This window comes from Eleutherodactylus coqui, chromosome 10, assembly GCF_035609145.1.
Source record: "Eleutherodactylus coqui strain aEleCoq1 chromosome 10, aEleCoq1.hap1, whole genome shotgun sequence".
Lineage (NCBI taxonomy): Eukaryota > Metazoa > Chordata > Amphibia > Anura > Eleutherodactylidae > Eleutherodactylus > Eleutherodactylus coqui.
In genome coordinates this window covers 20,453,408-20,480,081 of record NC_089846.1, presented here as the reverse complement: position 1 = coordinate 20,480,081, position 26,674 = coordinate 20,453,408, and the positions used below count along the sequence as shown (strand labels likewise).

At 49.7% G+C, this 26,674-nt stretch overlaps 1 protein-coding gene across 1 annotated transcript; it reads left to right on the top strand.

The window, feature by feature from the left end:
- Positions 1-10,167: 10,167 nt before the first annotated feature.
- On the top strand, positions 10,168-22,763 carry TMEM250 (transmembrane protein 250). Its single transcript, XM_066579757.1, has 2 exons — positions 10,168-10,284; positions 22,094-22,763. The coding sequence occupies exon 2, from the start codon at positions 22,226-22,228 to the stop codon at positions 22,643-22,645; it is 420 nt and encodes a 139-aa protein (XP_066435854.1). The 5' UTR covers positions 10,168-10,284; positions 22,094-22,225; the 3' UTR covers positions 22,646-22,763.
- The last annotated feature ends 3,911 nt before the right edge of the window (positions 22,764-26,674 follow it).

Here is a 26,674-nt window from a genome sequence, read left to right as displayed (position 1 = left end):
GTGGCCACTGAGAAGCTGCATTATTACTATTGGGGCCGCTAAGGTGCGCACTATTATCACAGGGGCTGCTGAGAGGTTTGCTATTACTATAATGGCCACTGAAATAACGGAGTTTAAATTCTACATTGTAATAAACCACTCCCTCCATAATTGCTTTTAAATTGGCGGGTAATTTTTGGTAACAAAGGTGGCAACCGTAGCTGTGGACCCTCATTTTTTATGCCAGGTCCTTGACTGAAGCACTTACTTTGATAACCGCTTTAGATCTGCCCATTAGACTATCCCCTTCTGTCCCATGCACAGCTCAGCTCCTCGAGGCGGACCCATCTAAGACGTTAGTTGTGCCAGAGGCAGATCTAGACATCAGAGGACTCTTGTGCACAGCAATATGTGGGCCTGTTGGCCTCCAACAGCGGGTTAGTAAAGGAGGGATCCACTTGGGATTAGAAGCACCTCAGTTGGAACCCTATTTGATGCTGGATGTTTTAGTAGACATTCTACTTCCAAAAGGTCCTAAACTGGGTGGTTTGGTCAGATGGCTGACCCGCGGTGTTGATGTTGCTGAGTCAAGTTAGGAATATACCTAATAATACTGTAGGTGGGTCATTGAGTGATGTAAACCCATGCAACCAACCTGTTAGTGTATTAAATTACAGTCTGGTGGACTCAGGGGCTATCAGTTCTTCAATGGAAAGGTTGAGTACATGCTTTCATAAGCAGCCACCCTCTAGTGCCCACTGCAACCAAAAAGCCTGTTTTTAGAATCAGTTGAGATCCCAGTGGCTGGACACTCACCAGTCAAAGCTCTAGGACCTTTCCCCAATACACTCCAACACCATACACAACACAAAAGAGACAGTGAATGACATTGGTGGTACCTATGAGCAGAAATCATTTACACAATTAGTTATGCAAATACGGTAAGCTATACATTGCTCCTTGGGAGGAGGACAAAGTATGCAAATAGGGAAAAAGTACTGATAAACTCACCTATTGGAGAAGGTAGGTTTCCTCTATTTGCATACTTTTTTCCCTCATGGCCTATAAAAGACTCATTACACCACCTTTATGCTTTCCTCTTAAGTAATAAAGAGCTGATTGGTGCTTTTATGAGAGGGCAAAGTCATCTATATTTGTTACTAGCAGAAGAAGGTCTCCTACTACATTGCTTCCTCCTGCTGAGACAGTTTCTATGCAATTACTTTCCCAGCTGACCCATTGGAGGGGTAAGCTGACTGTACCGCTCGGCCTTGCTCACAGAGGAGTTTCTGATAGGTTAACCTCTCTTTAAGTATTCATGGTTTTAGCAGTGTGGTGCAGTTGATAGCTGTTCAACATTTGTTTAATCAAGTATTCCTAATTCCAAGTACCTAGGTTCTAGTCCAGTCTTACCTAGTCTCTCGCCTTGATCCTTAGTTACTTCTATAGTCCAGTCTGCGGTTCTAAGTCTATGGTTTGCCTTGTTATTCCTTGTTGGTTTCTGTCTGTCATTATTCAGCTTGCTTGTTTGGCTTCCTCTCTTGGTCCTAGAGCCCTCTTGCTCCCATAGTGTTTTAGACAGGGACATCAGTACAGACAACTGAAGGTTACTTAGGGACAGTGGTGTCTGGTGTTGAGGGACATTGTCAGGGAGAGATTAGGAAAAGATGTGGGGATAACATTTTCTCTAGTAATTTTTTGTTCCATACCATCCGATACAGTCCTCACTTCCAGTTTCATCATCATGCAGTTACCCTCAACCATTGCCCCTGTCATGTAATGGCGAGTCCTTAGCTTTGTGTTTTACATGCTTCAGGTCACTATTTATTGTGATGACCGATTGTTGATGACCATGAAGTAGTGATCCACAGGGAACTAAGCCAGTTGGATGGCAAGGACTTGGCAATGCAGCAAACAGGGCACCACCTGGCATTAGATACCTGCCAAATAGGCTATGGGCTGTGTCACACGGGGCCGACATTGCATTATCCTACTGAGACAAGGTAAAGGAGTGGATGTTGTGCCTTGGCATCACTTGGGAGAAGAAATACAAAGTACTTTAGCAAGACATTTTAGAGATAATTTTCATAAAAGGATGGATTTTGACAACCAGCAGTAAAGACACATTTCTACAAACTGAAATAGCAATAGGGAATTTGTAAATCACAAGAAAAACTACTGATAAAACTTTCATGTAAAAAGGACATCAGATGCCAAATATAATAAAGGATAAAAATGATATTGAACTTTTTTTTTTACTTACAAAAACGCTGTGTTGGCAGGAGAAAACAGCCATGACAGAACGTTTGGCCTCGGCAATCACAACTCAGATACTGCTTCTTCGTGCTCAACTTTGAGGGTAACATGTGAAGCAAATCTGCAAGTATGACACCTCCGGCCAATGAGACGGGAGTAAGCAAGGCAAATGCCTACTGGTGGACTGTTGGTTCTCCAATTGACTTAAACCCCGATTGTCTACCCCAAACAGAGCTGTTTCTGCAGGAAAAGGACATTACAGAGCTACAGCCATTTGAAGTGGGGTTGGGAATACTGAATTTACAGGTCTATGTGTGGAGGGAGGGGGCAGCGGGATAAGCAGCAGCGAAGATCTATAATGTCTGTCCCCCAGTCCTAAGGGAGGGATGACAAGGACTTCTGTTCATGTTAACAACCCCTTTATCAATCAGAGAACATATTTACTTTCTAATTGTTACACATGAGGGTCTTTTTTTTGCTCAAAAAGAAGGGAAAAAAAATAAGGACTTGCTCACTCAATCACTCCCCTACACCATTTACAGTCCTTACTGAATCCGGCATCTAAGCATTTTGCAGAAAAAAAAGAATTTAGAAAGTTTTATCTCATTACAGAATCCTTTAAAGGGAACTTGTGACCTTTCGGCAGCACCACAAACTAAGTTATGGTGCCGTTAGGGGACGTGACAGGGATCTAGGCAAGGTATTTTTTATACTCCCCCACTTCCACGATCCACCTCTGAAGACCGCACGGCGCTGCTGAATCTGACTCTTTATCAGAGTCCCATGTGCAGTCTTTTCTATTCAAGTCTATAGGAGAAGCGCGTGCACAGGACTACGAAAAATCTGATTTTCCAGCACCGCGCCATCTTTGGAGGGCGATAGCACTGGATTGCAGGAGAGGGAAAGTATTAAAAAAATACATCCACCGGCTCCCTGTCAAATCCCCTACAGATGTCGTCAGTCTGAGCAGGAAATTGGAGCAGCGGCTTCACTTCCATTCACTCCTACACTTCCTGCTCAGGACCACAGTCATGATGTCATATCCTGTCCTGAGCAGGAAGTGTAAGAGAAGTGGCGCTGCCATTGATTTCAATGGGAGTGAAGCCAGAGCTCTGATTTCCTCCTTTGTCCACTAAGGATGATATCCGGTTTGTTGCACTGGACAATCCGCTGAAGGGTTTTTCCAATTTTAACGTGGCTGTTAGGGAGTTAACCAAACAACTTTCTACATAACCCACCGGTAATGGCATGCGTGTTAATTGATGGGTCAGTCACATGTGACTGACCCATAATTGATGGGTCAGTCACATGTATCTGGTGGGCTGTTAGAATTTTGTAAATGTGACGACTAGATGCAAGAGGCGTGATAATTTTATTATTGTATAACAGAATAAGATCAGCATAGCAATGAGATTTAGAAGCAGTTCTGCCTGTTCATATGTTATAAGGGCATAGGAGAGCTGCTCGGGCCCCCCTCTATGACCCAGAACAGAGAGCCAATCCATAAGATCGGCTCCTTTTCTGGGGCACCTTCTTCTATCCTGGTATTACAGGATGGCCATTCACATAAATGGCTGTCCTGTAATACCACAATCCCCCTAAGGCCTTATGTCCACGGGCGGGTCGGATTCCACATATGGCAGCCCGCAGCGATAGCCAGCCCTGCCCGTGGCCAGCGACCCTGTGTACCTGAGCCTGTCTTTTTTCTGTACCGTGGATGTGTGCGGTAGTGTTTGTTCGCATTTTCTTATTTAGTGTGCACATTTTAGTCTAAAAAAAAAAAAAGAGAATGTTCTATTTTTCTGCAGAATTGTGCACCAAAGGGTCCCCATAGAAGCCTTTATTAGCCATTTCAATCGGCGCTTTTTTAGCGTGCGCAAATAACAAGCCTTGCGGGCACAAAACATATAGTAAAATACGCCAATGCGTACGCAAAAAAGCATAGTTCGTTCCGCATAAATGCTATGCTCTGGCGCGCGCAAATACCCAGGCGTAAAGCTGGCCTTAGGCTAGAATCTCATTGGAAACAGATAGATGAAGTCATTTTTTCAATACCTGCAACCATTTTTGATTTATGGATGATGTCATGTTGAGTATTAATAAAGTTATTTTGAATTATGTGGTATGGAAAACACTAATCACATGTCTTCTCAGGTACCAGAAAATGGCATTAATCCAGGACAGAATTGAGATCTTCCTGATGATCGCTAACAGAAGTTCACTTGAGGTGGCCAAAGCTTTTATGTGGACTCTTCATGAAATTCTACCCTTAAATCATGTATCCCATGACCCCCTTTCCATTAACATTTCTTAGGCTGAATCCAAGAAGGCTGCCATCAAGATAGCGGATAGGCACCACCATAGTTCAAAAAGTTTACCCACTCATCTAAGTGTTCCACAAAGTTTCCTACTTTTCGTTCAGAAGATATTCCAGGTGGCCCTGACTTTTAAATCACCCATACATTCTGGTGTAATTTAATTGAAATTAGAGTGGATACCAAGAACCATCACGGCTTAAAAACTGCAAAATATCGAAGCTGTAAAGGGAGTTGAGAAAAATCATGTAATATTACTTTTTATTACCCAATTAATCATTGTCCAGCAGCTCCAGAGACTAAAGAATGGGTCAGAAATGTTAATGAATTTTGGAAATTTGAAAAATGGTGGAATTTCATCTACATTTCATAATTGTAAATCTAAGCAGAACCTCTGGGAGAATGATCGGCAATAGGTACGGGAGCAAATTAGATTGATGGATTGAAATGTTTTTCTTCTTCTTCTTCAGCCTGTACTCAGGGTTGGGTTTTATCATTGTGTATTGCAAAAATTGATTGTGGTTGTAGGATGCATTGAGCATTATCAATGACCCCCCATTATCAATAACCCCCAATACAGGGAAGACTTGGCCAAATTGTTGATCAAATCACAAGAGAACCTCATGCTTTTGACAAGGTTTCGGTGCCTAAATCTGCTGGGACATGGTCACTCTGACACCCAAAAGGTACCAGCCACATTACACCAATTTATTGGTGCCAAACTCCGATACCATAGATTATTATAAATTTGTGCTCCCCAAATCCATAAATGATGTCTCAGCAAGCTCATGGACCACATAGAATCCAAGATGGGCAATGAACACCTTTATAAGTGTCAAGACAATGCGTTTCGGAGGAAGACCTCCTTTCTCAATCTTCAGACAGAAGTATGGAGAAAGGGGGTCCTCCTCCAAAACACGTTTTCTTGACACCAAGCAGCTTTTCACTGTCCATGTGTAGTGAAGAAGTGCCGCTCTGCTCTTTCTTTGTATGTTTGGGGAATGCTTATTTTATTGAAAAAGTCCTAATTTAACCAGTTACTTTAGATGTTGGAGTGACTGATGCAGAACAGGAACACCTTGCCTCAGGTATCCCAAAAGGAGATATAAGATGCAGTATAAGAACATTTCGCATGCTTCCAGCCAGTTAGAGAGGTGTACAGATAGACTAACCCAGCCAAAGCTCATTGGTGACGCCATGGGTGGAGTAAGGACCAATTCTGCTCATTACAACCCATATAGGAGAACATTGGGGACCCTGCAATAGAGTTCTGCCGATTAGGGGTACACTATTGCATCACAAGTTGGACTTCCGCCATCTTACAAAGACCCTGTTGATATTAAAGTTCCTACTGTTGGTGCATCACATCGTCCTAGAATGTGGTCTCGTCCTGTCCTGTCTATCATACTTTTCTCCATGTGCCATACTTCGTGGGTGGAAGGTGCTGTGATAGAGACCTTGCTTGGATCCACCCATGGATGTACCCCGTTGTCAAGGTGAGCCACCACCCCAGCTTCTGCCCCTCTATCACCCTCTCACTGCTGGACCATTCCCGTACAACATTTCACATGAGCCGGACTGTCTAGTCATCAGACTTGGATTCAGGGAGTCCGTACCAGGCTTTTTTATTCTTCTATGGTTTAACTGATACCCCTGGCATTTCGGGAGGGTCTGATTGAGCCTATATGTAGCATACCCGCTACCACTGGCTTCTGAAGCCGTTGTGCCTCTTGATCAGTTATGCTTCAAACGTTTGAACTAAGTATCCAAGGCAGTTTTCTGCTCTTTATTCAACTTTAGGTTTTGAACTCAGAAACTAGTAAGACCAGAAAATCTGCAAAAAGTGAGACCTCATGCTAACCAGCCCTTACGACAATCAGACCTCTCCAAACAACCACCCCAAAATATGCAAATGTAATAAAAATTGTCCAATGGCTGTTCTGCTCTCCTCAAACACAGAGCCAAATTAAATCAACCTTTTTGAATCATAATACAGAAGATATTTGGGTGGCAAAAGTTATTTTATTCTGTGATCGTCCTCAGTACATGGAATGAGGTCTCCTGGGAAATCAGTCCCGATGCCACAGAGTGTGACGCTCCATGACTGTGCCAGTCGGACCAATGCAGTAAGACGCTGCGTCATCTCTCATTACACTGGTAATTGTACAAGACAGCCACGCTGAAAGGCTCTAGCATGAATTAATAATTCACAGCAGACACAACGTGACAGAGATATTAATGAGTTTTAGATAAACGGTTTTCCACAGATGTAGAAACTCTGTGATTAGACAGTAAAAACAAATGGCAGCCCTTAAAGGGGTTCTCCAGGCAAAAATTATCGATGCCCCATCCTCCTTCTGTACTGGCCCAGAGTTAATAGGGCCCCTCCATAAGTATGGATGTTTGTCTGCTGCTATTGTATTGTCAATGTCTGCAATGTGTGTACATTTAGTGTGTATTGCACCTCTACAGCACTGAATGGGTTATGGCTGGAAAATGTATCTTGTTGTGTGTCATGTGACCATGTAATATATATGGGATTGTAAGGTGTATGCAAGAGTTGTCTCTGGGGGAGATCTGAGAGACTTGTACAAGGAGCCCCAGGATGGAAGGGGCTGAGTGATTGCCTTGTGTGCACCCTGGGCCCAATCTACCCAGGCCTTTATGCTAGTAACCTGGAAGTCCGCAAGTGTACGAGAATCCACCATGCGGCGCTGAGTGCCCTTTTCCTAACGTGTGTACCGGGAAAGAGAGAAGAAGTTTGCCAGGAACCGGGTCATGCAGATAGCTCGACTGCGGATCATCTGGAGCAACCCAAGAGAGCCTCCCTGTCACACCACTAATTTGCGTGCACCAGCGTCCTGATGGTGGATGTAGTTTGTTTCTGGACTGTAACTTAAACTTCAAGTAAATGCGAGCTCTACCGACCGTTCCCGGTTTAGCTCTGAAACGTTCACTCTGTGTGTGGACTCTTTATTGACACCCTATGGATTCACCGCAGGGGACGGAACGGTGGCGTCACGAGTGACAAGGACTTGAGGTAAACCACAGATTGGGTTACCCATTTGAAAGACCTGCCCTCGGTTACTTGGACGGGTCCCGTGCTACCCTCAGGGTGGGAGATGGTAGAGCCCTGTGACAAGGCTCAAACTCTACTCCGCTGTCAAGGATGAGGGCTCGCTCCTTGGACACTGCACTTCCACCTTTCAGACACAGTTAGGCTGGGTTGACATGGATCGGAATTGCCACGGAAATTCTGCAGCAAAGTGGACGAGATTTTAAAAAATCGCGTTCCCAAGCAGCGGAAATAACCCGCACAAAACCTGAGCGGAAATTGACTTGTGGCACGGAATTCAAATCCGCGACATGTCACCGTCTCAGCTGCAGAATTCACCCCCTCTCAATGGAGGGAGTGAATTCCACATAGGAATTGGCGATGAAACCCGCACCAAATGGTGCAGGTTTGGAGGCAGACATTTCGCGTCTGATTTGCAGTGGAATGTCTGCTGGGAATCGCCCCGTGTGAGCGCAGCCCTAACGAACATAATGTCAGAATCTGAGGGAGGGAAGCCCCACCTGTCCACCTGGAGCGTATGTACGACTCCCCCAAGGTGAGTGTGTTCTGCGCTATAACCTGTAGGACAGTGTACTTATTCCACGAGGATACAATCCCGGGGGATTTTGTACCCGGCCGCTACAGATATGGCTTCTGCCGCAGCGGGAACAGGAAATACCAGGTTTGATCTTCCAACAGGATGGACCCCCCATCTTCACAATGAGGTCAGAAGTGAGCGGCGACCACCAAACAGATAGATTGGCCATGCAGGTGGTGAAGATGGTGAACTTCTTCCTCGGCCTCCATGTTCCTCGTACCTTACACCTTCTGATGTTTTCTTTGGGGGATGTTAGTGTCTACATGCCCCCCTCGCCACCCACCATGATCTGCGGCATCCCAGAAGCTATTGTATCAGTCCATCCTGATAACTTCCTGTCATACACGTTGCAGCGCAACTACAGACGCCATGTATCTCCGTGACAACGGGGGTCACATTGACACCTCTGATGGGGAAAACATTTTTGATATTGCGCAACAAAACTTTTTGAATTTGTTTCCATTGATACCAAATTCCAGTACCGGAGTGTCACTAAGGCCGGGCTCACGCGAGCGTAAGCTTGCCACGTGGTACGCGGTAATTCCTAGGCAATCAAATACACTGCCTTACGCTATTTTGCGTGTACGTTATATGAGAGCGCAAAAAAGAATGTAGCATGTTCTATTTTGCCGAATATTAGGTGCGAGAGAGCCCATTGTTCCATATAGGCGTGTAATCAACACCGGCCATATGCAGTTACTTTGCGCGTGGGCGGTGTATATACGTGCCAGTGCGAAGAAATAGGATATTTAAACAACAAAAAACCCCATAAACAGCGTTATGTCTGTGCGATACGCCGGATCCACAGCGGTGAAACCCAGGTCACTCACATGGGGTCTTACGCATACGGACGTGCGAGACTGGCCTAAATATGAGTTCTAAGGGTTTCAGGTCATGAAGATCATCTGTGACATTGTGTACATCTGTCATGGCGAATATCCGATGCCATTAGGGCCCCACTAGGCGTTAGGCTGGCCCAAGACTAGCGGCAAAGAAGAGAAGATTTGCAAAAATCTGCGCTGAAACTGATATGCCGCGCAGAATTCAAATCAGCGCATGTCAATTGTATCGCCATTTTCCACTGCGGGCTCTCTCTTCTTAAGGGTGCCTACCCACTTGCGATTTTTTTTCCTGTGATGTTTTGCGTTTTTTCTCAAGAGCAATTAGTACAGAATGTGTTCTTGTCCATCTGGGGTTTTTTTTCCGTTTCGTGGGGTTTTTTCACATAGGAACTGTCAGTTGCATATGTGTCCTTATTTTTCTCTTAATGCACCCATGATTGTCAATGGAGGGCCGCAAAAAACACCGCGAAAAACGTGCGAAAACGCAGCGTTTTTCACGCGCGAAAATCGGCAACGCAAGTGGGTAGGCGCCCTTATACAGGCGGACAAGTCACTTCTAACCCGCCCCGAACGGCGCAGGTTTTGAAGCGGTCTTTCCGCTGCGGAAATGTCGTGGAATTTCCGTGCGGTCCCGCTGCAGACATTCCGCTAGATTTTCACGGGATTCATGCTCTGTGCAGACGCCGCCTTAACGTATAGAAAAAAATTCTTGCACAGGTGTCCGGTCACAGTGTCGGCCATATTGGCGGTAACAGCAGTATTTACATGCGACTTCTCCAGCTCTACAAACGCTACACGCCGACGCGGTCACTGGGGGGCTTTTATTAAGGGAAAGTTATGACTTTTCTGTCCCATTTTTGCGCCACATTTGCTAAGACTCCCAGAAATGCGAACGTTGCCCATAGCAACCAATGAGAGGCCATGTTTCGTTTTTGCAGCAATGTAAACCTGCAATGGCAATCACAGTCCCTTATCTGCACCCCAAGAATATCATCTCCCAGTGCAGCCCCCCAATATCCACACTGTCTGTGGCTGCTGCGGCTGCTGTCACCATGGTAACGGCACCTTCTCCCTAGTAACCAGGGAAACAGCAGCCGGCCTGCAGCTCTCGCGATGCTTGGACCCGGAAGTAGGAAGTGCGAGCAGCAGTAGTGGTGGGCCGTCTGCCTCATGCAGGGGGGCGTGATACCGGCTACCGAAGCCTGAAGAGTGGGCATGGAGGGGCTCCGGCCACCCGCTGTAAGTACTAGTTGCGTGAGAGAGGATGGCCCGCTGGGGGCGCTGTGTCATGAGGCTGAGGATGCTCTACACCGAGTGTAGACAGCAGGGTCACCAGCAGGGGGCGCTGTGGGGAAGAGTGAGCACCTGGGGCTGTATAGGGGGTCACCTTTAGGGGCGCTGTATAAGTAGTGTATACTGCTGGATCACCAGCAGGGGGCACTGTGCACTCCAGGGGTAGTAGAGGGTGCCTATAAAGTATAGGTCTAGAGCTGCCCTCTGCTGACACTCTTGGGGTGCGTTCACACGTAGCGGATTTGGTGCAGGTTTCCATAGCGCAAAATCGGCAGCAGATATCACCCAGTGAATTCAAAGGGTTAAAGCCGCTTCAGATCCGCGCCAAAATCTGCCTGTGGATTTAACCCGGTCAGCGGGCAGAGTCTGCATGCAGAATTGCGATGCGTTTCCGCGTGGGTCGCGGTCATGTGGGAACGTGTCACTTCTCTGCATGGATTTTGCCCATTGATAGGACGGCAGAAACGTCTGGTGTAGCGGCGGATTTTTGCGGTAGGTTTACAGGTAGATTGGGCAGCAGAAGCCGCCATGCGAACACGCTTAATGTTTATTGGTCGCAGTGGGAAAAAAAACGGCACCAAATTCCAAGTTAAAATCCGCAGCAGACATTAGGCCAATAAATAAGATAAAAGGCGCAGCGTGCGCTATTTTTGTGCGGCTAGTGGAAGCCGTCCGTCCTGCGGCCCCGCCGCAATCATCATTGCAGAAAGGTCGCAGGACATACGTCATCGCCATAGCGACGGCGCGGGTAAATCTGTACCGTGCATGTGTGACGGCCGGCGCATCCGCAGCACAGTGGAAAAGAAGAATGAAAGATACGCAGGGTCACTGGCCGGGCACGGGGTCAGATCCGGCCTTGGTGAGCGCGGTCACATCGCGAATCGCAAGGTGCTGTGTACCAACAACATCAAGAAATCCAGCAGGTTTGGTGTCGCGGCAACATGACTGCGCTCATCTAGATTTGGCTGCAGCGCGGCGATACGGTGATCTGCTGTAGCCTGACGCCGCCGATCGCTCCGCAGCGGCTTAATAATATCCTCTTTATTTGTGTAGCGCCAACGTATTCTGCAGCGCTTTCGAGGCACATAGGAAACACCAGCAGGAACGTATATGGCCGGGGTCACGCGTCGAGATACGCGAATATGAACCACTTTTTTTTTTTTAATGAGGCCATATACATGAGTGATGTTTTCCGCACCGCAGAGCCGGGGACAAAAAGAAAAATCGCTGCGTGTTCTATCTTATCATTCAATGAATGGGCGGTATACAGTCATTAGGGAACAAGCGGGGTGATAAGGAGGTACGAGGGCAGAGGACATATACGATAGGCAGAGTGGAAGGTGTGGGGAGCCATAGGGGCATATGACGCAAGGTTTGATACGATTCTTTAAAAAGGTGCTTCTGAAGTTCCGTCCACCAGGGCTTGTCCGGTTGTTTTGGGGTAGAGCGTTCCAGAGGACTAGTGCTGCTCTAGAGAAGACCTGGAGGCGATCGTGTGAGGTTCGTATTAGAGGGGTGCTTAGTCTGAGTGGGTTAGTGGATCGGAGTGAGCGGGCTGGGTGGTGTACGGACAGGAGGGAGGCGATGTGTGGTGGCGCAGCACCATGGAGAGCTTTGTGGGTGAGGAGTTTGAATTTGGTTCTGTAGTGCGGAGGCTTCTGAGAAAGGGCTGGATAGGAGGATGAGCCTGGCTGCCGCATTTAGTATGGATTGGAGAGGGGAGAGTCTGGTGCGGGGAAGGCCGATGAGCAGTTGCAGTAGTCGAGTCGGTAGTGGATGAGGGCGACTGCAAGTGTCTTTAGCGTGTCCGTGGTGAGGAACGGACGGATATTAGCAATATTTCTGAGGTGCAGGTGGCATATTCGGGCCAAAGATTAGATGTGAGGGGAGAAGGAGAGGTCAGAGTCCAGTGTGACCCCAAGGCAGCGGGCATGCTGTCTGGGGGTTATGATGGTGCCAGACACTGGAATGGAGATGTTGGGGTGGTGGTGGGGGGTCAGCTGGTTGAGGGCGGGAAAACGAGAAGATCAGTTTTTGATAGGTTAAAAAAGGGAGGACAGTGTTAGAGACAGCGGACAGACAGTCGGTGATGTTTTGGAGGAAAGGTGCAGAGATATCACGGGAAGTGTAGTGTTGGGTGTCATCAGCGTAAAGATGATGATGGAGGCCGAATTTGTAGATGGTTTGTCCTATTGTGGCTGTGTAGATCGAGAAGGGGACCAAGGACCGAGCCCTGGGGGACCCCAACCGCGAGAGGAAATGGAGGAGAGAAAGAACCAGCGATGGAGACTCTGAATGAGCGGTCAGAGAGGTCGGAGGAGAACCAGGAGAGAGCAGTGTCCTTTAGGCCGATGGATTGAAGCATAACAAGGAGAAGGTCGTGGTCAACAGTGTCAAACACAGCAGAGAGGTTGAGGAGGACTAGTAGGGAGTAGTCGCCCCTCGACTTCGCTATCAGGTCGTTTCGGTCGAGTGTAGGGGGCAGAAGCGGGACTGGAAGGGGTCGAGGAGGGAGTTGTCAGAGAGGTAGCGTGTGAGGCGGGAGTAGAACAGGCGTTCTAATAGTTTGGAGATGAAGGGGAGGTTGGAAGGGGTCGGTAGTTGGCAGCATCAGTTGGGTCAAGGGTTCTTTTTAGCAAAGGTGATATGATAGAGTGTTTGAATGAGGAGAGGAAATTACCAGAGGTCAGGGAGAGGTTGGTGAGATGGGTGATGACAGCCAGAGAGCGCTACCGGAAGAGGTGTGAGGGAGAGGGTCGCTGGCGCAGGTGGTGGGGCGAGCAGCAGAGAGCAGTCTGGAGACGTCTTCCTCTGTTGTTGGTTCTAGTAGAGATAATGAATGATGGGTGCAGTGCTGAAGAGACCGGGGTCGGGGCTAGCCGTGCAGTTTTCGGAGATTTCTTCTCGAATGTTTTAGATTTTATCTTTGAAGTGGGCGGCTAGCTCTCCAGCACAGGGATCCATCACGGGGGTCTGTTCACTGGGGATGAGAAGGGAGTGGAAGGCGTCAAAGTCGCTTGGGGTTGTGGGATAGTGAGGAGAGGAGGGAGGTGAAATAAGCTTGTGTGGCATGGTGAAGGGAGAGGTGTTAAGCAGAAATTTGAAGTGGAGAAAATCTGCAGGCTGCTTTGATTTTCTCCATAGCCGCTCAGCGTACCTAGAGCACCGCCGGATGAAGCGCGTTTGGGACATGAGCCAGGGTTGCCGTGGCCTGTGGTGGAGGCTCGGGTCATGGGGATGCTGCGTCATTCAGGGCATGCCTGAGGGTGATGTGGTAGAATTCAGCGGGCAAAATGAAGCATGAGCAGAGAGAGAGAGATGGGGACAGGGAGGACTGTTGGGTTTGGATGGTCTTGGAGGTTCTGTGCGATAGACGGAAGGGTCTGGGAGATGCTAGGGTGTCTAATGAGGAAGGAGAGGAGTCAGAGTGGGGAGTTAGTAAAGTTGAAGGCCGAGCAGAGGTGGAGGAAAATTAGGTCGAGTGTGTTACTGTCTCTGTGTGTGGGGGAGTCGGAGTTGACAGGCCAAGGGAGGAGGTAGGGTCGTTAGTGGGGATGTTGAAATCTCCTAGGATGAGGGTTGAGATTTCACAGGACAGAAAGTGGGGGAGCCCAATGGCGAAGTGATCGAGGAATAGGTGGATGGGACCTGGAGGCCAGTAGATAACTGCGACGCGCAGGGACAGTAGAGTCAGAGTGTGGACTTCAAAGGATGGAAAGGTGAGTGAGGGGATCCGCCCTTTAGCCCTACCCCCTCTTGGCTAGAGAGGTGGCTAGAGAGGAATCACTATGAAAACCCTCTCTAGCCCCACCCCCCTATATCTCCCAATATGGGAAGATCTCTAGGACGGTGATGGCGAACCCTATGGCACGCGTGTGAGAGGCGGCATGCAGAGCCCTCCCTGCTGGCACGTGCCACCGTCGGCCGCTCACCACATTAGTTAATACCGGCAGAGGCTCACTATTACCGCTGGGGCCGCTGTGAGGGGAGGCTCACTATTACCGCTGGGGCCGCTGTGAGGGGGGGGGGTCACTATTACCGCTGGGGCCGCTTTGGGGGGGAGGCTCACTATTACCGCTGCGGCCGCTGTGGGGGGTGGGTTCACTATTACCGCTGGGGCCCCTGTGGGGGTCACTTACCGCTGGGGCCCCTGTGTGTGTGTGTGGGGGGGGGGGTCACGATTACTGCTAGGGCCGCTGGGGGGGGGTGTCACTTACCGCTGGGGCCGCTGTGGGGGTGGGGGGGTTCAACTTACCGTTGGAGGGGGGGGGGGGACTATTACCACTGGGGCTGCTGTGGGGGGGGGGGGTCACTATTACCGCTGGGGCCGCTGTGTGGGGGGGGGGGGTGTCACTTCCGCTTGGGGGGCCGTTGTGGGGTCACTTACCACTTGGGCGCTGTGGGGGGGGTGTGGGTCACTATTAACGCTGGGGTGGGAGGCGGGTCACTATTACCGCTGGGTCTGCTGTGGGGGGGGGGGGGGGGGGCGGGTCACTATCACCTCTGGGGCCGCTGTGGGGGGGGCAGGGCGGGTCACTATTAGCGCTGGGGCCGCTGTGGGGGGGGGGGTCACTATTCCTGCAGGGGCCGCTGTGAGAGGTCACTATTACTACTGAGGCAACTGTGGGGGTAATAGTATGTAGGGGTCACTATTCCTGCAGGGGCCACAGTGGGAGGTCACTTTTACCGCTGCAGCCGCTGTGGGGGGGGGGGGGGGTGTCACTATTACCACTGGGGCTGCTGTGGGGGGGGGGGGGGTCACTTACCGCTGGGGGCGCCGTGGGAGGGGGGTGGCACTTACGGCTGGGGCCGCTGTGGGGGGAGGGGGGGTGTCACTATTACCGCTGGGGGTGTCAGTATTAACGCTAGGGCCGCTGTCGGGGGAGGGGGGGGGGGGGGTCGCTTATACCGCTGGGGCCGCTGTGGGGGGGGGTGTCACTGTTACCGCTGGAGCCGCGGTGGGGGTCACTATTACCGCTGGGGCCGCTGTGGGGGAGGCGGGTCACTATTACCGCTGGGTCCGCTGTGGGGGGGGGGGGGGTCACAATTACTGCTGGGGCCGCGTGGGGGGGGGGGTCACTTACCACTGGGGCTGCTGTGGGGGAGGGGGGGTCACTATTACCGCAGGGGCCGCTGTGTGTGTGGGGGGTGTGTGTGTCACTATTACCACTGGGGCCGCTGCGGGGGTGTGTGTGTCACTATTACCGCTAGGGCCGCTGCGGGGGGGGGGGGGTCACTTACCGCTGGGGCCGCTGTGAGGGGAGGCTCACTATTACCAGCTGGGGCCGCTGTGGGGGGTCACTATTACCGCTGGGGCCGCTTTGGGGGGGGAGGCTCACTATTACCGCTGCGGCCGCTGTGTGGGGGGGGGGGGTTCACTATTACCGCTGGGGCTGCTGGGGGGGTCACTTACCGCTGGGGCCCCTGTGTGTGTGTGTGTGGGGGGGTCACGATTACTGCTAGGGGCCGCTGGGGGGGGGGTGTCACTTACCGCTGGGGGTGTCAGTATTATCGCTAGGGCCGCTGTCGGGGGAGGGGGGGGGGGGTCCGCTTATACCGCTGGGGCCGCTGTGGGGGGGGTGTCACTGTTACCGCTGGAGCCGCGGTGGGGGTCACTATTACCGCTGGGGCCGCTGTGGGGGAGGCGGGTCACTATTACCGCTGGTCCGCTGTGGGGGGGGGGTCACAATTACTGCTGGGGCCGCTGTGGGGGGGGGTCACTTACCACTGGGGCTGCTGTGGGGGAGGGGGGGGTCACTATTACCGCAGGGGCCGCTGTGTGTGTGGGGGTGTGTGTGTCACTATTACCACTGGGGCCGCTGCGGGGGTGTGTGTGTCACTATTACCGCTAGGGCCGCTGCGGGGGGGGGGGGGGGTCACTTACCGCTGGGGCCCGCTGTGAGGGGAGGCTCACTATTACCGCTGGGGCCGCTGTGGGGGGTCACTATTACCGCTGGGGCCGCTTTGGGGGGGAGGCTCACTATTACCGCTGCGGGCCGCTGTGTGGGGGGGGGGTTCACTATTACCGCTGGGGGCTGCTGGGGGGGGTCACTTTACCGCTGGGGCCCCTGTGTGTGTGTGTGTGGGGGGGTCACGATTACTGCTAGGGCCGCTGGGGGGGGGTGTCACTTACCGCTGGGGTCCGCTGTGGGGGGGAGGGGGGGGGTGTCCACTATTACCGCTGGGGCCGCTGTGGGGGGGGTGTCACTATTACTGCTGGGGGCCGCTGTAGGGGGTGTCACTATTACCGCTAGGGCCGCTGTGGGGGGGGGGGGGTGTGTCACTTACCGCTCGGGCCGCTGTGGGGGGGAGGCTCACTATTACCGCTGGGGCTGCTGCGGGGGGGAGGGGTCACTATTACCGCTGGGGCCGCTGCGGGTGTGTGTGTGTGTGTGTGTGTCACTATTACCGCTGGGGCCGCTGCGGGGGGGGGGGGGGTGTGTCACTATTACCGCTGGGGCCGCTGCGGGGGGGGGGGGTTCACTATTACCGCTGGGGCCGCTGCGGGGGGGGGGGGGGGTCATTATTACCGCAGGGGCCACTGTGGGAGGTCACTTTTACTGCTGCTGCCGCTGTCGGGGGTCACTATTACCGCTTGGGGCTGCTGTGGGGGGGCGAGGCTAACTATTACCGCTGGGGCCGCTGTGGGGGGGGGTGCACTATTTCCGCTGGGGCCGCTGTGGGGTGTCACTTACCGCTGGGGCCGCTTGGTGGGGGGGTAGGGGGGGGGTCACTATTACCGCTTGGTCGCTGTGGGTGGGGGGGGGGGGGGGGTGTCACTATTACTGCTGGGGCCGCTGTAGGGGGGGTGTGTGTCACTATTACTGCTGGGGGCCGCTGTAGGGGGGGGGTGTCACTATTACCGCTGGGGCCGCTGTGGGGGGGAGGGGGGAATGCACTATTACTACTGGGGCCGCTGTGGGGGGGGGGGGGTGTCACTTACCGCTGGGGCCAGCTGTGGGGGGTAAGGGGGGGGTCACTATTACCGCTTGGTCCGCTGTGGGGGGGGGGGGTCACTATTACTGCTGGGGCCGCTGTAGGGGGGAGTCACTATTACCGCTAGGGCCGCTGTGGGGGGGGGTCACTTACCGCTCGGGCCGCTGTGAGGGGGGGGTCACTATTACCGCTGGGGCCGCTGTGGGGGGAGATCACTATTAACCTCTGGGGCCGCTGTGGGGGTCACTATTACCGTTGGGGGCCACTGTGGGGGGGGGGGGGTCACTATTACCGCCTGGGACCGCTGTGGGGGAGGGGGGGGTGACTATTACCGCTGGGTCCGCTGTGGGGGGCGGGGGGGGGGGGGGGGGGGTCTCTTACCGCTGGGGCCGCTGTGGGGGTCACTATTACCGCTGGGGCCGCTGTGCGGAGGGGGGTCACTATTAAACCACTGGGGCCGCTGGGGGTGTCACTTATCGCTGGGGCCGCTGTGTGTGTGTGTGGGGGGGTCATTATTACCGCAGGGGCCGCTGTGGGAGGTCACTATTACCACTGAGGCAACTGTGGGGGTAATAGTATGTAGGGGTCACTATTCCTGCAGGGGCCACAGTGGGAGGTCACTTTTACTGCTGCAGCCGCTGTCCGGGTAACTATTACCTCTGGGGTATGTTTATACGTGGCAGAAATGCTGCAGAATATCCTCAGCAGAATTTCTGTGGCAAATTCTGCAGCATTTCTGCATCCAATAAGCAGTCAAAATCTGCACACTGTCTATTTTAAAGCAGCCCTGTCATTTTTATAACGACGGAGGCAAATAATACGTCGCGATAAGCCCCGACATGTTGGCACTTTGCGATAAATAAGTTGGCTTCTGTTGCAGTTTGGGAACTCGGTCTCTAAATGGTTCGCATTTGGGCCGTATTGTCCTCGCCGGTGTGCAGGAGCCCTAATGGTTATCCTCCCAACAGAGGAGGATATAAAATTATATACTTTTATTGACATATATGCGCTTAAAACAGACAAAGACAATTTAAAATTGAGGAATAGGTGGCTGAACTAAATCCCTACTGTAAGTACGGATAAGATCTGGAGAGATAGAAGCATTGCAACAATAGTCGACGCATCATCTTCCCAATCACAACTTACAACTGAAGAAAACGGACCAGAGGAAGATTGGTGCCTTCAAACTTTGGTACCGGGGGAAACTCCTAAGAATTCCTTGTACCGCCAAGATAACAAAAATAGTCGTAGACCGCAGCAAACCAAAAGTCTTCACTGGAAGGCAAAATCACGAAACAGACTTTCATACTTCAGCCACATAACGAGAGCTCACTGAAAACATCGAAAATGCCTGGGAGAGGTCAGCGGAAAAACAAGACGCGGCCGCTAAAGAACGCGCTGGTTGATACTATCGAACCCGACACCAACATGCATTTGATCAAACTGAAAGAAGCCGTACAAAACAGAACCGCGCGGAGAGGGCCGACCCAATAAGTGGCCAAGAGTCGGCCCAACTGAACCGATATAGGTTGCGTTTTTGGTTTTTTTAGACCCTAGCATGCTCTTATTGATTTCAATGGGCAATTAAATTTAATATGGGCCATCTTGGTGTGTAATACGCATGTTACAATATGTTACCGGGGTGAAATCTCTTCTCTGCGTCGAAGAGGCATCTAGCGGTCAACAAGCTCCACACAAGTGGAAGAAGAGGTCACTACACACAAGGAGCCTCCGAGAGCCTCTTATAGGCCAAGGGGGAACCACTTTTAGACCCTCAGGTGACAAGACCGTTCATCTAATCACCACAACTCATCATTTACAGATCTGCCTAAGATGGAACCGCAGGACGAGTTTACAGCAAAACGATAACTTCTTCTAGGGGCGCAATTGTTTTTTTGCCAACGTGTGGAGTAGAAGCTGCCGGCTCCCATAAGTGCTGGACTGTGTTTGGGTTCAGTTGACATAAGTAGAGCCAACAGCGGAGGAAATCCCCGTTTTCCGCTTCTCTGTAATATTAATACATAATGAGATTGATGCTTGAATGTAAAAATAAATTTACTTCGAGGAGAGATTGTTTCACAGAGCAGTCTGTAATGGACAGGACAGCCGGTGCCGGCTCATCGCAGTAGAAGTGATGGTGTTGCTGTGGCCGGCTGCAGTGGAGTTGTGGGATTGCTGTCTGAAGACTGTAGTCACCTCCTTTCCATGTTTCACGGCCTTTGTGCTAGAATCGACACCATCCAGGACCACTATGGATTGTGGGGATGTACATGGCACGGGAGATGTCGGGGCTGACAGGAAACGTTCATGGTGCACCCACTTTTCCTTCCTAGAGAAGGCAATGGCTGACGGTCTCTGGCACCATAAAGTGAGACCCTATTAACTTTATTGGGGTCTGTTGGGTTTCCGTCATGCCCTCTATCATTTTACAAGGCACAGTAGTGCAGCCTTCTGCACGGTTTTGTCCAGCATCTTATATCAGATCTCCATCAGTACCTGCAAACACCTTCCTTAGGATACACTAGTCTATCAAAGTAATTGGTGACCTGAGCAAGAACCAGAAGTAGTATTGCCATATGATAACTCAGCGAGGCTCCTTTGGCCATAATGACGTTGGATACTCTGTGGCATACTTCCTACTAAAGCCTGATATACTTCATCTCGTTTTTTTCCTCCATTCATCCTGCAAATATCTGGCAAGTTATTTCAAGGAGGATGCATTGGCCCATCTACAATGATGCAAGGAGTGTCGTCACTGGACAGTTGAGCAACGGCTGAACATTATATGCAGTGATGAATCACACAACTCAATCTTCACATCAGATGGACGTTCTGGGTGTGGAGGATGATGGAGAAGACCATTTGCCAGAGGCTGTTGTCCCATCAGTCAAGTACAGTGGAAGTTCCGTTATGGTCTGGGGATGTTTTACCTGGCATGGCCTGGATCCATTAGTTGTAGTGACAAAAGCCATAAACAGAGGTTTTAGACAATGTGCTGCTGACAATGTGGTAATACCCTGGCAATGGTTGGCCATACTTCCAACAAGACAACCTTGTTGCACAAAGCGCTGTTTTACGTTGGTTTGAGGATATGGATGTTCCGTGATTGGACTGGCTGCACAGAGCCCCGACCTGAATCAACTGAACATCTCTGGGACAAAATGGAACGTCGGGTCAGGAAATATGAACAGCGAGAGAACTCACCAGATGTTTACAGGATGAATAGAGGGAAATACGAACTGAAACGCATCAGACGTTAGTAGAAAGTATACCACAGAGAATATCCAATGTCATTAGGGCCAAAGGAGCCTCACTAAGTATTAACATATGGAAATAAACACTACTTTTCATTCTTGCTTGGGTATCTTAATTACTTTTGATCAGAGAGCGTATGTTCACGTTGGCCACATTTGACATACTGTATACGCTGGGAAACAATCCATTTATACACTGGCATCAGTTGCCGATTGTAAAGAAAAAAATTAAAAATTCACCACCCTCCCAGAACACCGGGCCAAGAGCGAACAGCTCCTCACCCCTGTTCCTGCTCTTTGCATCCCCTGGCACACACAATTTTTGTTGCAGCGGAAGAATCATCATTAAAGGATGGTGGTTCACATGGTTGGCTGTCCTGCAATGCCAGAACAGACTCCGCTGTTAGCGGAGCAGCTTTCCATTCTGGGTCATAGAGTGTCGGCTCCTCTCCGACGTTCATATCAACAGGAGTTCTGCTCTTGGCACAGTCACTTTAACGGTTCCCAATAAAAGCCATAATAATTGTGGGTGCAGCTCTGGAGTATAATACAGTCTGTAAGGGTGGCTACAACTACTGTCCGAATAAGTAGAGCGAATGTGAGCAATAGTTCTGTATAAAGATGGCAACAAACCGGGTGACAGGCAAGAGTTTGTTCATAAGTCGCTAATCGCTTTGTTTCGGCTCACCTAAAAAGTGTCGCTGGTTAATTAACCCCCTTCCCACTGTAGCCCTTTTTAGTTTTTTCATTTCCTTTTTTTCTGGTGACTTCGCTATATGTGGGCTTCTTCGTTGTCGGACCAGTTGTATTTTTCAATGGTACCTTTAACTTGCAATCATTTGATCACTCAGAGTAGAACGCAATACCGTAGTTATCACCGGCAGTCTATCAAGATGTGCTACAGACATATCTTGGTAGGCAAACATTGATGGCAGCCCTGGTGATCTTCAGAAGGCCCCAAGCTGCCACGACAACTGAACCGCACCTCCTGATCGGATTGTTTGGAAGTTGAACGCAGTTTGGGGCATTTAAAGGGTTAACAGCTGCGATCGCTATGAACACTGACCGCGGAGTCTTAGGAGTTCCAGATGTGTTACTTTTACCACGGAATTCATTCACTTTTGCGATTCTTTGGCAGTTCACCCGACAGATTGATTTGTGTAAATGTAACGCCGCTACTTTGCGGATTTTCATGTATCGCTTGGGTCTCTGAAACGTAACCCCCGCGATAGACGAGAGATCACTGTATTAACTCTTTCTGCATTCCATAGAAAACCAATATAAGTGGGCTACTCATGATGGAGATTTTGCAATGGTCACACGGCCCCCTCCAATTGGTTTGCATATTGAAGACGCCACTTTTAGCGCAAGCGGATAGGCAAGCCAACACTATAACAAAACTCTACTTTTCGACCATTCGGGATAGTACAGAAGACTCCATAAGCCATTATTGCCAGGGTAGTTAGGCCTGTGGCACAGGGTTATCGGACGAGGCCTGATAATATATATACTGTATCTACATATACATCGCACGCACTAATTGACGCTACTTGTTTTGTTCGCAGGTCTACCCAAGTCTGGCTCCCCGGCCTCCCACCAAGTATTCCTTCTCTTTCTGGTTTCATTCCAAACAACCCACCTAGTGATATGACCCGACGGAGACCTCCCATGAGACTCTACAAGAGGTGGAGACCCCAATGCCTGTAATCCCCATTCCTCGCCGTGTTCGCTCATTCCACGGCCCTCACACCACCTGCTTGCATTCTGCCTGCGGACCGGTACGGACTACACATTTGGTGCGCACCAAGTACAACAACTTTGACATCTACCTGAAGTCCAGATGGATGTACGGCTTTATCCGCTTCCTGCTGTACTTCAGCTGCAGCCTTTTCACTTCCATCCTCTGGGTGGCACTCTCGGCCCTGTTTTGCCTTCAGTATCTGGGCATCCGAGTGTTCCTGCGCTTCCAATACAAACTGTCCATCATCCTGCTGCTGCTGGGGCGGAGGCGGGTCGACTTTAGCCTCATGAACGAGCTGCTTATTTATGGGATTCACGTAACCATGCTGCTTGTCGGTGGACTGGGGTGGTGTTTTATGGTGTTTATAGATATGTAAATAGATGCATGCGGATGGAGAACGATGTTCCTTGGCAGTTTAAGTACGAGTCGGTCTTGTTTTTCTTTTATTTATCAATGCAAGAGTAGTCTTTTTTTAATAAAGGCATGTAAATACACGTCAAGTTGCCCGGCGGTCTGTGGAGCAAACAACGTCAATCAAGCTAAGATCTTAATATTTCTTATTAGCATCTTATGGCAAATCTCCAGTTCAGAGCCCAAGAAGACTTTTACAGAAGGTGCTCTTGTCCAGGCCAGAATGAGAAGGAGCTTTCACAATGGGGGCAAACTACTGCAGAAAGTCTGCAGGCCATAAGGAGCATTAATCCTAATACATGCATATTCGCCTCTTATATGATGAGCAATACAACAGATTTCCTGGTCTTACCTACATGGCCTCATCCCACTGATCAAATTGCATCCAATTGATTGAAACTCATCTTGCCTACTGGAAACATTGCTGCAAAACTGGGCCATGGCTTAAAGGGGTATTCGGGCTTTTACTATTGATTACCTACCCTCAGGATAGGTCATCAATAATTGATCATCAGGGATCCCGAGAAGTATATCCCTGCCAACCTATTGTCCCCCTATAGCCTGCTGTCAGTGTAACAGGGCTGGAAGCATAATAGACTGCTTCCTTCCCATTGAAGTCACTGGGAGTGACGCCTCTTATTACTAGAGATGAGCGAGTATACTCGCTAAAGGCAATTGCTCGAGCGAGCTTTGCCTTTAGCGAGTATCTCCCCGCTCGAGACGGAAGGTTCAGGTGCCGGCAGCGGGCAGGGAGCTGCGGGGGAGAGCGGGGCAGAACAGAGGTGAGATCTCTCTCTCTCTCTCCCTCTCCCCCCCCCCCCCCCCCCCGCTCCCTCCTGCCTCTACTCACCGCTCCCCCACGCCGGCACCCAAACCTTCCGTCTCGAGCGGGGAGATATTCGCTAAAGGCAATGCTCGCTCAACTCTACTTATTACACTTTCGACTTTGAACACAACGAAGAGCTGGAAGTGTAATAAGAGGCATTGCTCCCAGTGATTTCAATGCGAGTAAAGCCATCCATTACACTTCTGACCACGGAGGAGGACATCCGGTCCCACTGCACTGATAGCAGGTTGGCAGGGATCCCCAACTAGCTAATCCTCTGACCTGCTATTAATGGTAGATCATCAATAGTAAAAGCCCAGAATACCCCTATAATAAGTTTACATAGAAAGAATATACATAAAAGGTTGAGAAACTTAGTAAATACATTACTAATACTGAGTTAAATCTTTTATTATACTCCAGAGCTGCACTCACTATTCTGCTGGTGGAGTCACTGTGTACATACATTACTTATCCTGTATTATACTCCTCAGCTGCACTCACTACTCTGCTGGTGGAGTCACTGTGTACATACATTACTTATCTTGTACTGATCCTGTATTATACTCCAGAGCTGCATTCACTATTCTGCCGCTGGAGTCACTGTGTACATACATTACTTATCCTGTACTGATCCTGAGTTACATCCTGTATTATACTCCAGAGCTGCACTCACTATTCTGTTGGTGGAGTCACTGTGTATATACATTACTTATCCTGTACTGATCCTGAGTTACATCCTGTATTATACTCCTCAGCTGCACTCACTATTCCGCTGGTGCAGTCATTGTGTACATATGTTACATCACTGATTCTGACTTGCATCATGTATTATACTTCAGAGCTGCACTCACTATTCTTTTAATTGACAGACAGAGGTGCATTTATCATCAAGATCATCAGAGATTGAATAGTTCCTGATCTCCCCTGACAGTGAGACCACCGGTCGCTTTACTGTAGAGTCTGATGTATGTCAAGTTATGCAACTGAAACTCCAGTAAATCAGTATTGCTAACTATGGTATACTGCTACTTTGTGTTCTTACATAGCTCTAATGGCTGTCTCAGAGTAGGTGCCATTATTAAAGGAGTTGTCCTCTGTCCCACTTGCTCTACAGTCACCAAAACGGTCACCCTTGAACAGAACGGTACTCAAGAAAACCAGTAGAACAGCAACTCGCCAGTTCAGAACAGAGAGGATATTGGTCTGCTATGAAATCTGCATCATCGTCTGCGTTTGCCCATCTGTCTCATGGCTGTCATCACTAATAGTCTCAGTATTTAGGACATCGTTAAGGATTCCAGCATCCATGATACTTGGGTACAGACCAACAGCACCCAATGTTATCCTTCCTAGAGATGCTTTCATGCTTTATGATCGCCATCACTATTGATTGTAAAGGAAGTGTCAGAGTTATCAAGAATTTAGGCTATTGGTACCTTTCCTGTTCCATCGAGGTTGCGTTGTTCCTCAACAAGAATAATCTTGTGTGTCATGGCTTCATTATGAATGGAAGTCATGATGCTAGTAGTTTTTTCTAGTTTTTAGGGAAGAGAGAGTATTTAAAACGATCTCAAACAGCTTGAACAGTGGTATTAACAGAATCATATTACAAGGAGAAATGTAAAGTCCAACATCTGGGCAAGAAAAATGAAAAAAAGCACATACAGAATGGGAGGAATTGGGCAAAGCAGCAGCACATGTGAAAAAAACTTGGTTATACTAATAGATCATAGACTGAACATGAGTAAACAATGTGATGCAGCAGCCAAAAAGGCAAACACAATTCTGGGATGTATTAAGGGAACCATAGAGTCTAGATCACGTAAGGTCATTATCCCCCTCTACTCTTCCTTAGTCAGACATCATCTGGAATACTGTGTCCAGTTCTGGGCACCCCACTTTGAAAAAAGACATAGACAGACTGGAGCGAATTCAGAGAAGAGTTACCAAGATGGTGAGCGGTCTGCAAATCATGTCCTATGAGGACTGTTAAAGGATCTGGGATGTTCAGCTTGCAAATAAGAAGGCTGAGAGGAGAATTAATAGCTGTTTACAAATATCTGAGGGATCAGCCCTATTCTCATCTGCACAGGGAAAGACTAGAAGCAATGGGATGAAACTGAAAGGGAGGAGACACAGATTAGATATTAGACAGTGAGGGTGATCAATGAGTGGAACATGTTACCACGGGAGGTGGGGAGTTCTCCTTCCATGGAAGTCTTCAAACAAAGGCTGGACAAATATCTGTCTGGGATGACGTAGTGAATCCTGCACTGAGCAGGGTGTTGGACCTGATGACCCTGGAGGTCCCTTCCAACTCTACCATTCTATGATTCCTTAGAAGGGTTTTTCCGTTTCTAAGTTATTAATGGCCTATACTCAGCAAATCATCAATAGTAGACTGGTGTGTGTGTGTGTGTGTGTGTATGGGGGGGGGGGGGTCTATTGCCCTGGACCCCTGCCAAATCAGGTGTTCACTGGGCCAGTGCACTAGTGCAGTTAACTGAATTCTGCAGGAAGCAGCCAGCACTGTTCCCACTGCAGTGGCCAGGCTTGGTATTGCAGGCCAAGTTCCTATTGGAAAGAATGGAAACTTTAACTGCAATACCAAGCCTGGCCACTGCAGTAGAATGGACCCATCTGCTTCCTGCAGAAGTCAGCTCAGTGCACAAGCATGCCAGCCTGGCAAATGGCTGATTTGTGGGGATCTCTGGGAAAAGGACCCCCACTAATCCATTATTAATGACTTATATTGATGATAGGCAGTCAATAGTTTACAACTGGACAACCCTTTTAAGATGGACATACACAGCTTTTACCGAACAATCATCTGGTCAACAGCTAGATATGTAAGCTGCCTACTCAGCTCATTATTTCAGTAAGTGGAAACCAAAGGGCTGACATAAAATCCCATCCTTGCCCCTTCCAGTGAGAGGTACGTACACAAGTGATCAGTGGAAATGGTCAAGACCTGCTCACTATTGGCCAGCTTTACATTCAGGAATGAAGATCTAGTCCAGAAGGGCCACCAGCGCCGCTAGCATCAGCCGAGTCACCGTCCAGGATCTGCTAGCGCGCCGCATTCAGGGAGAATTGTTTTCCTCTTGATCACGTAAGGCTGTTAATTACATCCCTGCGGACGACTTTAGTATAAATGCTCTATAA

Excerpts from the sequence above, each read along its gene's own strand:
- TMEM250 (XM_066579757.1), top strand. The coding sequence starts at position 22,226 with ATGCCTGTAATCCCCATTCCTCGCCGTGTTCGCTCATTCCACGGCCCT.